We start from the raw sequence: 12,176 nt of genomic DNA, 5'->3' as shown, positions 1-12,176 counted from the left end.
GCTTCAGACCTGTGCAGAGCACGAACTGCTGATAACCAACACAGTTTTCTGCCTCCCTACCCGTAACAGGACGTCATGGATGCACCCTCGCTCAAAGCATTGGCATCTCATCGATTATGTCATCGTCAGGAAAAGGGATAGGCAAGATGTACGTGTAACAAAGACCATGTGTGGCGCCGAGTGTTGGACAGACCATCGCCTTGTAGTCTCGAAGCTGAATATTCGAATCCAGCCCAAGAGACGCCCCCAAGGCCAGAAGGCTCCAAAACGGCTCAGCATCGCTAAGCTGAAAAACATCACCATCAAACAGTCCTTTGTGGAGCTGCTGGAAGATCGTCTGGAATCCGCCTCTCTGGACAACCAGAATGTGGAGTCTGACTGGAGGACCCTGCGTGAGCTGATCTATAGTACAGCTTCAGAGACCCTGGGACCCATGTCCAGAAAGCACAAAGACTGGTTTGATGAAAACTGTGATGAAATCAAGCAGCTTCTGGATGAGAAACGCCGTCTGCATCAAGCCTACCTGAGCAACCCAAAGTCCACATCAAAAAAGGATGTGTACGATGCCATCCGCAGGACTGTTCAGCAAAAGTTACGCCAGATGCAGGATAAGTGGTTGAGTGACAAAGCTGATGAGATCCAGGGATATGCTGACAGGCACGATATGAAGAGGTTCTATGATGCCTTAAAAGAAGTCTACGGCCCCACATCCTCAGGATCATCCCCCCTCCTCAGTGCAGATGGGAATACCTTGATCACCGAGAAGGAGAAAATTCTCGAACGCTGGGCTGAGCACTTCAACAGTGTCTTAAATCGCCCTTCCTCCATAAATGATGAAGCCATAGACCGTCTCCCACAAGTCCCCATCAACGAAGCACTGGACGATCCGCCAACACTTCTTGAGACCCAGAAAGCAATCCGTCTGCTATCCAGTGGCAAAGCACCTGGCTCAGACTCCATACCAGCAGAGGTCTACAAGGATGGAGGCACTGTGCTGACTGAGAAGCTCCATCAGCTGTACTCACTCATGTGGAAAGAAGAGACGATCCCCCAGGATTTCAAAGATGCATCTATCATTCACTTGTACAAGCGAAAGGGGAACCGGCAAGCCTGTGATAACCATCGGGGCATTTCCTTGCTCTCCATCGCAGGCAAGATACTTGCCAGGATCCTACTAAACCGCCTCACAGAACACCTTGACCAAGGTCATTTGCCTGAGAGCCAATGTGGATTCCGGAAAGAGCGCGGAACCACCGACATGGTGTTTGCTGCAAGGCAGCTGCAAGAGAAATGTCAGGAGCAAAATGCTGATCTGTTCTCCACCTATGTCGACCTCACTAAGGCCTTCGACACCGTGAGTAGAGAGGGACTGTGGAAGATCATGGCCAAGTACGGATGCCCTCGGAAATTTATTTCCTTGGTCAGCCAATTCCATGAAGGCATGCAGGCTCGAGTCCAGGACAAAGGCGAAACATCTGCTCCTTTTGCTGTCACAAATGGTGTCAAGCAAGGCTGCGTCCTGGCTCCAACGCTGTTCAGCCTCATGTTCTCTGCAATGCTTACTGATGCCTTCAGAGATGGCGATGTTGGAATCGGCCTAAAGTACCGAACAGATGGTAAGTTGTTTAACCTCAGAAGGCTTCAAGCAAAAACGAAGGTCATGACAGACATCATCAGAGACTTTTTGTTTGCTGATGATTGTGCCCTCAACGCTGGATCTGAAGCTGACATGCAACTCAGCGTCGACAAGTTTGCCACTGCCAGCAGGAACTTCGGCCTTACCATCAGCACGAGGAAAACTGAAGTTCTCCATCAGCCAGCCCCAGGGAAAACCTACGTTGAGCCCAACATCACAGTCAACGGTCAGAGACTCAGTGCGGTGGAGCGGTTCACATACCTTGGCAGCACACTGTCACGAAATGCGACCATCGACGATGAAGTGAACGTCAGGATTGCAAGAGCAAGTGCAACTTTTGGTAGACTTAGTGCAAATGTCTGGAACAGAAGAGGCATTAGTCTTGAGACCAAGCTAAAGGTCTACAGAGCAGTAGTTCTCCCCACACTACTGTACGCCTGCGAAACTTGGACAGTGTACCAACGACATGCCAAGAAGCTGAACCACTTCCACACAACATGCCTCAGGAAGCTACTGAACATCAAGTGGCAAGACAAGACCCCAGACACAGAGGTGCTCGCAAAAGCCACCCTTCCCAGCATCTTCACCATCCTGATGCAGTCCCAGCTTCGCTGGGCTGGACACGTGGCACGCATGCCAGACCATCGGCTGCCCAAAAGGCTCTTCTATGGCGAGCTGCAACAAGGGAAGAGATCACACGGAGGTCAGAAGAAGCGCTTCAGAGATACTCTGAAAGTCTGTCTGAAAGCGTTTGATATCAACCCTGACTCCTGGGAGGAATCTGCAGTGGACCGTGACAAATGGCGTGCTGCTGTGCACAAAGGCGCCAAGTTGTGCGAAGCCAACAGGACTGCTGCAGCTGTTCAGAAGAGGCAGGCCAGAAAGTCACGGGCAAACAAGCTCCCTGACAATGGTATGCCTGTCTTTGTCTGCCCCAACTGTCAGCGAACATTTCGTGCGCAGATTGGACTATTCAGCCATCTGCGCATTCACAGATAGATTCATGAGCATCCTCCCCCCCACCCCACCACCACCCTCCCCCCATCCCCCATCTGGATGACAACGATGGTCATCATCGATCTCGATGGACACACACCACAGTAATAGTAGAAGTAGCATCAGCAACAGTTTTGTATTGTATCGTATTGTATTGTATTGCAAATTTTTGTCCCAACAGATTTCTCTCTGTGAAATTCGGGCTGCTCTCCAGAGGGAGAGCGCGTCGCTACACTGAGAGCGCAAGTGGAGGGGGAATAAATACTGGCGATTGCACCGTGATTCGAACCAGTGCGCTCAGATTCTCTCGCGTCCTGGGCGGACGCGTTACCTATAGGCCATCACTCCAGTAGGAGCAGCAGTATTGGTAGCAACTGTGGTAGTTAGCAACAGCAGCAGTAGTAGTGGCAGTAGTAGTAGCATCGGCAGCAGCAGCAGTAGTAGTGGCTACAGCAACAGTAGAAGTAGTTAGGATCTACTTGGCATAAACTAAGATAGATGGAGTCTCCGGTCGGTCCCACGGATGAGTAGGCAGGCAGGCTTATCTGTCGGTGTGTGTCCTCATATGGGAGAAGAGGCCGATTCTGGATGCGCAGCACTTCCCACAGGTGTTGCAAGGGAAACGCCTCCAGAAGTTGAGCCCTGCTTCCTTCGCTCACGCTTCTCCTTAATAGCCAGCGTTGAGTGTTGAAGGGCTAGCTCGACGTTCCGACATTAGCCTGGTTGCCTGACCAGCGCAGGTGAATTTTTTTTTAGTGAGGAGGGGTTGTGCAGTCCCTTCCCCACTCTCTCGCCTACCGACGCTCACAGTCCCACAGCTGCAGATACTGCCATAGAAATGATCGCATATTAAACGACAATGACCCCTCCTTCAGGCAGCTACATTCTTATTGCCAGCACCAGGTAGGCCTACGTCCTATCGTTCAAAAAACAAAAACAAACAACAGTCCAACACGTACACGCACAGACCCACAGGCAACTAATACATTCCCCTGACGAACGCCAAGCACCTGCAATCGTTCAAGAAAAAAGGTAGTCCAACACACACGCACAAACCCACAAGTGTACACACGCACGCATGCATTCACGCACACACATAAACATGTACAAAGTTGCACTTACATATACAACACACACACATGCACGCGCGCACACACACACACACACACACACATATGCACGCTCACACACATATGCACGCTCACACACATACGCACACACACGCACTATGACACACACACACACACACAGACACGCACGCACGCACGCACACACAGAGGATTGCTGTACAAGGCAGTGCTGTACAACTCACTCTGGACGAATAGTTTTCTCCTTGCTTTCCCCTGCAGACGACCCATTTGTTAGGGTTAGAAAAATAATCACAAAAAATACAAAACACAAAGTAACCGAATGAAACTCGATCCTGTACTTGACCCACTGACCCCTCTTCTCACGTTGTGTGTACGCTCACCCCCCCCTCCCTCTCTCTCTTCACAGCCCTGAGAAGCTGAGTCACTGTCATTATCTTCTTGCTGGTAGCTTTCTTCACTGCAGATACTTTATTCAAAGTCTTCATCATCCTCGCCGATGTCGAAACCTTCAGTTCGAAGCATTTCAATCACTTCAGCAGTCAAAAAGCCGCTGTCGTGATCTAGTTTGCTCCAAAACTTTCCACTTATATTGCCTGCGACGCCATTTTCGATATGTAATAAGAATAAGAATAACTTTATTATCTCCATCTGGAGAAATTTGGTCAGGTGCATTATCACAACATAGACAAGTAAACAACACGGGGACCATGAGTGTAAAAGTCAACAACAGCTTTTACGAATATTACAAAGACACAAATGTAAAAAATATCATATACACCGTTTCAAACATACCATCCACACACTGCAGGTAATAGCTAGTATTCTTAATGTAAAAACGGAAAGAATTAAGAAACATTATTTTGAATATAATTATAAGCATAGCTTACTATATTGCACATTGATTATAATGGACAGATAAGATAAGAATAAAGATAAATTGCGGAAAACCACAACCAGATAATCAGCACACACCCGCACCAACCTACCCCACACACGCGGATTACTTGATTAAACAGGAGTAATAAACATATGTTCTCAAATAAAAGAAAAGCATTTCACATATTCGCTTTTAAAACATTGCAATTAATTATTACATCGTAATTATTAACAGAAATATACTTAGAATATGGACGTTAGCATTAGACATATTCCATTGTACATTCATCCTGCATATTGCACATTATTCATTCTACATATTGCACATTCATAATAACCAATTGTCACGTTTTTAAACTCAGTAAACACACACACACACACACACACACACACACACACACACACACAGTTCTCAAGAATTTAGAAGGTGGATTGAACGTGGAATAAAAGTCTTCAGAGCTCTGGATTTCAACTTAAAAGTTCTGTAGCGTCGTCCCGATGACAATAGCTCATAATACTTTGCTAAACTATGGGTGTCGTCAGTTGCTATCTGCCTGCTTTTTTTAACCACTCGACTTTCATACAGCTCTTGCATACTAGCTTGTTTCACTCCCACAATTTTACTGCATACACTCATGACATCGTTCAAAACACGCTTACTCCTCACTCCCAAACTTCCATACCAGCACACAAAGGTAAGCAGATTAGCTTGTCATGTAGGGTACCAAGGTCAAAGGCTGCCCAGCGAGTGTATAGTTACGGAACCTCACCTTTCCATTCGACCCTTGACACGTTCGCAATGCCCGGTGGAGCTGCGGTTGTTATGCCACCCCATGAGGAAAACATGGAAAAAATTTTAATTGTCGAAACCGCTATAGCGTTTCGTCGTCCGGAGTGAATTTTGATCAGTGTTAAGACCGCATGACTGATAAATCAGAAGAAAGGACTTTGTAACTGACTGTAGTATATGGGTCATAGATTCTGGGTGACAAGGGCATGCCAAGTGAGAGAGATAGGGAAAGAGAAAGAGCCGGAGAGAGAGAGACAGACAGACAGACAGACAGACAGAGAGAGACAGAGGCAGAGACAGAGAGACAGAGAACACTGAATGGTTTAATGAATAGGCCTCAGACCCATGCCATTGAGGTTGGCTGGAGAGAGAGAGAGAGAGAGAGAGAGAGAGAGAGAGCGTTTGTATGTGCTACGTGTGTGTTTACATGCGCGTGCATGTTGGTGTATGTACATGCGTGTGTGCGTAAGTGTGTGCGTGTGAGTGTGTACATGTTTGCGTGTGTTTACATGTATGTGTGTGTCTGTGTGCGTGCGTGCGTGTGTGTGTGTGTGTGTGTGTGTGTGTGTGTGTGTGCAGGATCCTCATCTGCTCAGCAACAGCATCCGGCTGGCCGGACACGAGGGAAGCTTTGTGACAATGCGCAGTCTTTACTACCCCCCCACCACACATCGTAAGCATTTGTGCGCTCGTGTGAGTGTACCCGTGCGTGTGAGTGTACCCGAGCGTGTGAGTGTACGCATGCGTGTGATTGTACGCATGTAAGTGTATGCATGATGTGAGTGTACCCACGTATGTGAGTGCGCGCGGGTTCGTGGAGCGTGGGCCGTTTTAGCACTTGTTTTATTTCCTTCGTTAACCTTTCAGGTATATTTCTCTTCATCATATTCCATTTTATTTGATTGAGTAGCTTATATTATCTAATGATTCTACTTCATTTTATGATGTTTTTCACACACTACCAGAGACAGTTAAGTATGGACAAAGTCATACTGACTGCAGTTAAAGGACATAACCATTCTGAATGCATTTCAAGGATTATAAGAATCTTCATTGACGTCAATGAAGGACATGATAATGATACTGGTGGTGGTTAAATAAGGTCATGGGCATTTATAATGCGCTGTACTTATTTACCACGGGGGCTCAGAGCGCTAACAATAATATCAATATTTACAAAATGTGTTTTGAGGCCAGTCTTGAATTGACATTTGACAGACGCAAAAGCCGAGTGGTGAAAGCGTTGGACTTTCAATCTGATGGTCGGTCCCGAGTTCGAATCCCGGTAACGGCGCCTGGTGGGTAAAGGGTGGATATTTTTCCGATCTCCCAGGTCAACATAATTATGTGCAGACCTGCTTGTGCCTGAACCCAATTCGAGTGTATACGCAAGCAAAAGATCAAATACGCACTTTAAAGATCTTGTTGTCCATGTGAGCGTTCGGTGGGTTATGGAAACAATAACATACCCAGTATGCACACCCTGGAAACGGAGAATGGGTGCGTACATGGCGGGGTAAAAACGATCATATACGTAAAAGCCTACTCGTGTACACACGAGTGAACGTGGGAGTTGCAGCCCACGAACGAAGAAGAAGAGCAGATATTTCGTTTCAGCATGGCAGAAAGTTTATTCCAGGCGACAGAACCAAAGAATGAAATGGAGAACACGAAGTTAACCGTTTGTCTGTCTAGCACTCGGCTGGATGATGACGATGATCTTCTTCTTCGTTGTTCGTGGGCTGCAACTCCCACGTTCACTCGTATGTACACGAGTGGGCTTTTACGTGAATGACTATTTTTACCCCGCCATATAGGCAGTCATTCTCCGCTTTCGGGAATAAAAGGGATTATGATGATGATGATATGATCGAAGTAAAAGAAAAAGAAATATCATACATACTGTAGTGATGACAATGATGATTGTGATGGTTGCAGTCAAAGAGGGACAGATGCAGTGTAGTGAACACTCCGACTATGGAACCATCACTCTGCTTTTCCAAGATGATACTGGTGGACTGCAGGTACGTCTTCTTTCTCTCTCTCTCTCCCTTTTTTGACTCACTTGTGTAAACAAAGTGAGTCTATGTTTTAACCCGGTGTTCGGTTGTCTGTGTGTGTGTGTGTGTGTGTGTGTGTGTGTGTGTGTGTGTGTGTGTGTGTGTGTGTGTGTGTGTGTGTGTGTGTCCGTGGTAAACTTTAACATTGACATTTTCTCTGCAACTACTTTGTCAGTTGACACCAAATTTGGCATAAAAATAGGAAAAATTCAGTTCTTTCCAGTCACCTTGTTTAAAACAATATTGCGCCTCTGGGATGGGCACAAAAAATAAAGAATGAAGCCTAATTATATGCAAACTGCATTTACTGTTATATTTATATTTTTTGTATTGTCTAAACTTGGCACTTTGATCTGATATTCTGACCCAACAGCTAGAGCAGTCATTATTATCATTTTTTGTTCAAACAGGAACTTCTTTTGCTAAGCATGGAAGTTTTATTTATTTTGCAAACGTTTTGGTGCAGATAGTAAAAAAGGGAAATTACTCTGTAATGCTAGGGGAGTTGATTTGCTTTAAACTGATCTTTCTCATCTTAAACATAACATTTTGAAATTATACTCAATACATAAAAAGCTTGGATTTTTTTTAAGTGTATCACAAGTGAGTCTTGAAGGCCTTGCCTCTCTTGTTTCTTATGAAGTATACAATCTTTCAAAATGAAAGAACAAAGAGACCAGGACAGTGAAAGTATTAAACAACAGCAAAGAGAACTAATTCTCTCCATTTTAAAAAGTACATAACTTCAAGTCGATGTTGCTTATAAATGCCGCTAATTCATCAAGGCAGAGGCACATGGGAACACACCTAGACACTTCTTCAAAAGAAGGAAGTTCCGGATCTGTTCTTGTACCCGTCATTTGATATGTGCACATTGGTAGTGTAAGCAGAACTGATGAGAAGTTATGTGCCTTTTAAATGGAGAGTTACTTCTCTTTGCTTTTTTGTTTTCTCTACAGTGTCAGCTCTCTGTCTGTCTGTCTGTCTGTGTCTGTCTCTCTCTCTGTGTCTGTCTCTGTCTCTTTCTCTGTATCTGTATTCCCTTGCGCTTGCGTGCGTAAATGTGTGTGCATGTCTTTTTGTTTGTCTGACAGTCTGTGTGTATATGCATATGTGTGTGTGTGGGGGAGGGGGAGTGTGGAGGTGGGGTGGGTGGGTATAGATGCATGCATGTGGGTTTGCGCTTGCGCGCGCGTGCGTGTACGTGTTTGTGCGGTTTGTGTGTGTGTGTGTGTGTGTGTGTGTGTGTGTGTGTGTGTGCCGGAATGTCTGTATATATATATATATATATATATATATATATATATGTATGTATGTATGTATGTATGTATGTATGTATGTATGTATGTTTACACACACACACACACACACACTCACACACACACATATATATATATATATATATATCTGTGTGTGCGTGTGTGTGTGCGTGTATGTATCTGCACACGGTCACACACACACACACACACACACACACACGCGCGCGCGCGCGCTCACACACACACACACACACACATATATATATATATATATATATATATCTGTGTGTGCGTGTGTGTGTGTGCGTACGTGCGTGTGTGTGTGCGTGCGTGTGTGTGTGTGTGCGCGCGTGTGTGTGTGTGTGTGTGTGTGTGTGTGACCGTGTGCAGATACTGGGGAAGGACGATCAGTACCATGACGCTCCCCCCGTGCCAGGAGCTGTGATCGTCAACGTGGGGGACCTGCTGCAGCGATGGACTGCTGACAAATACCCCTCCACGGTTAGCCGTCGTCATCGTCATCATCGTCGTCGTCATCGTTGTCGTCGTCGTCGTCATCATCATCATCATCATTCATCACCATCATCACCGTCGTTGTCATCACCGTCATCGTCGTAGTCATCATCATCGTCATCGTCATTGTCGTCGTAGTCGTCATCATCATTATCATCATAATGATCGCCGTTTTCATCAGTATCACCACTGTCATCATATAGGTATGAAAAAGATTTGGACTCCTGACTAGTTTATTTCTTTGCACAGTTACCGATGACACCACCGCCGCCACCACCACCATCATCATCATCACCATCGTCATAATCAATCACCGTCGTCGACGTTGTCGTAGTCATCATCAATATCATCATCATCATAATCATCGTTGTCGTTGTCATCCTCCTCCTCCTCATCTTCATCATTTCGTCGTAGTCGTCATCATCATCATAATCATAATGATCGCTATTTTCATCGGCATCACCACTGTTATCATATAGGTCTGAAAAAGAGTTGGATTACTGATAAATTTCTTTCCACGGATACCGATGGGATCATCATTATCACCAGTATCATCATCATCATCTGTTATCAAATAGGGTTGATAAAGAGTTGGACTACTGATAAATTTCCACAGATACTGATGGGACCATTATTATCACCATTATCATCATCATCATCACTGTCATCATCAATATCACCACTTTTGTCATAAAGTACTGATACACCGTTGGCTGAAGGTAAAAAAAAAAAAAAAAGATGTCTAAATGTCCCAATGTCTTTTACGGTATCGGGGCAGTGGCTTCATACCCACTATACCCTGAGCTGCAGATCGAAACAGGACGTCCAACCCTGATCACTGGTAATTACACTGGATCAGAAGTCTGACACCTATAGAACAAAAAACCGATAAAAAAAAAGCCGATAAACACACTGGTTGGGTTGTTAGCAAAATGAAGTGTTAGTCTCGGAAGGGTAAGTGATCAGCCGGGTCAGGTATGAACAGGTTGAAAAAACAACACAGAAACAATCATGCACACTTGTTAGTTCACAAAGCTAAGAAACGTCAATACATCATTACCCTATTCGCATCCATTTACTGGCTCCCACTTCAAGCACGAATACAATGCAAATTCTCAGTCCCCTGTCACAATTTACTCACTGATTCTTGTCCTGTCTATCTTTCGGATCTACTTTCTGTCTATTCACCATCCAGACAACTCCGTTCTTGGATGGCAAGCACACACTGTCTATTCCAAAAGATTCGTACAAAAACTTATGGTTGCACTTTTGTTGCACCTAAACAATGGAATACACTACCCTCACACCTCCATCACACCCCAACACCCTCATTCAAAAGAGCACTCAAAACATATCTTTTGAAGCTGTACTTTTCTCACTGAAGCTTTTTCCATCTGCATTTGCTTGCTGTGATCTTACTACTGGATGTGCTCTTTGTGTTGATTTGTATACATTTATGATTATTTTAATGCGTGTGATGCTTGGTTCCTTCGTGTTTATTTTTGACAATGGTGAATCTGAATGTGATGTGCTTTGTTTTGCTGTGATTTGGGCCTGTGTGATTTGAGACTGTGATGGTGCTTGTGTTGATTTGCATATTTTTATGACACATAGTCTTAAATCTATATGTATGTTTTAGCCAATGTTATGTGGGACTGCATTGCCTTTGTAGATATTTTACGTCATTTAATCTTATATTAGTATATTTTACTGTAAAGCGCGTTGAGACCATCTGAGATGGGGGTACTGCGCTATAATAGCCTGCATTGTATTGTTGTTGTTATTATTATTATTATTATTATTATTGTCTGTGTGTCTGTGGCTGTTTCTAGAAGCACTGGGTGGTGGTACCCCCTTTCTACTGTACTACACTGCACTGCACTGCACAGCACAGCAATGTAATGCAATGCAATGCAATGCAATGCAGTCCAATGCAACAGAGTGTCTGTGGCTGTTTTCAGAAGCACCGGGTGGTGGTACCCCCTGAGGCAGCCACCCAGGGAAGGGCCCGACAGTCTCTGGCCTTCTTCTGTCAGCCTGACCACGACACCCTCATCACCTGTCTGGACGGGTCCGACACCTACCCGCCCATCACCTCCTATGACTACGTCGTCGGCAAGATTGCCACCACCTTCTACTGAAGCGTTCATCAAGGCCAGCCACATTTTTTTGTCGAATGCGGCGTCATGATCTTGTGTTAAGGACGAGAACCAATGGGTCGTTTAGCTCAAGCCCACTGTTGACAAAGGAAGCTATCTTACTAATCTTGACACGTCCAAGAAGGGGGCTAATTTACTGACTGCTTTAAACATTTTTTTTATTTAAAGAAACAATATAGCATGAGCACATAAACACAAAAAGCATTGTAAGGGCATTAAGCATGGCTTATTTAATGCCTACCCATAATTTACTTTACTGATTCTTGACGACATAACCAACGGGGCCAATCAACTGAATCGTGGCGAGGCAAATAACCGAACTTTGATGTCACGACCATGGGAGCTAATTCACTGAATTTTTGACATACCAAGGGAGCTAATTAAAGAGAGTTGTGACAATCATATCAAGGGAACTAACTGATTGAATCGCGACGATTCGACCAAGGGACTAAATCATTGAATCTTGAAGTCAGATACTTGTCATGCGATGTAAACGAATTTCAAAATAAATCTTCACGATTAACTACAATCCTCTTGTTTTTTAGTATCGGATGGATGACAACAACATTCTTCAAGACTCCTTTCAAGAATCAGACTCGACAGATCATATCTTTCTGAGCTTGTTAACCCGTACTTTCCAAACAAAACATTGAGATCTCTTGATTCCTCCCAGCTAACTGTTCCCCGATACTTCCTTAACTCCTGTGGAAAAAGGTCATTTTCCGTCTTCGGCCCAACAACTTGGAATTCTCTGCCTATTGCTCTCAGACAAACAACTCATCTATCTACCTTTAAA

At 44.7% G+C, this 12,176-nt stretch overlaps 1 protein-coding gene across 1 annotated transcript in view; it reads left to right on the top strand.

Annotated features, from left to right (window-relative positions):
- The window catches only part of LOC143298078 (uncharacterized), a 22,929-nt gene extending 11,078 nt beyond the window's left edge, over window positions 1-11,851 (top strand). The window contains exons 5-8 of the mRNA XM_076610757.1: window positions 5,969-6,062; window positions 7,328-7,413; window positions 9,099-9,209; window positions 11,183-11,851. Of these exons, the coding sequence (XP_076466872.1) occupies window positions 5,969-6,062; window positions 7,328-7,413; window positions 9,099-9,209; window positions 11,183-11,362 (471 nt within the window). The 3' untranslated portion in view covers window positions 11,363-11,851. The remainder of the gene's footprint in view (window positions 1-5,968; window positions 6,063-7,327; window positions 7,414-9,098; window positions 9,210-11,182) is intronic.
- The last annotated feature ends 325 nt before the right edge of the window (window positions 11,852-12,176 follow it).

This window comes from Babylonia areolata, chromosome 23 (genome assembly GCF_041734735.1).
Source record: "Babylonia areolata isolate BAREFJ2019XMU chromosome 23, ASM4173473v1, whole genome shotgun sequence".
NCBI classification, from domain to species: Eukaryota; Metazoa; Mollusca; class Gastropoda; order Neogastropoda; family Buccinidae; genus Babylonia; species Babylonia areolata.
The sequence above is the reverse complement of the archived record's forward strand: the minus strand, read 5'-3'. Positions and strand labels throughout refer to the sequence as shown.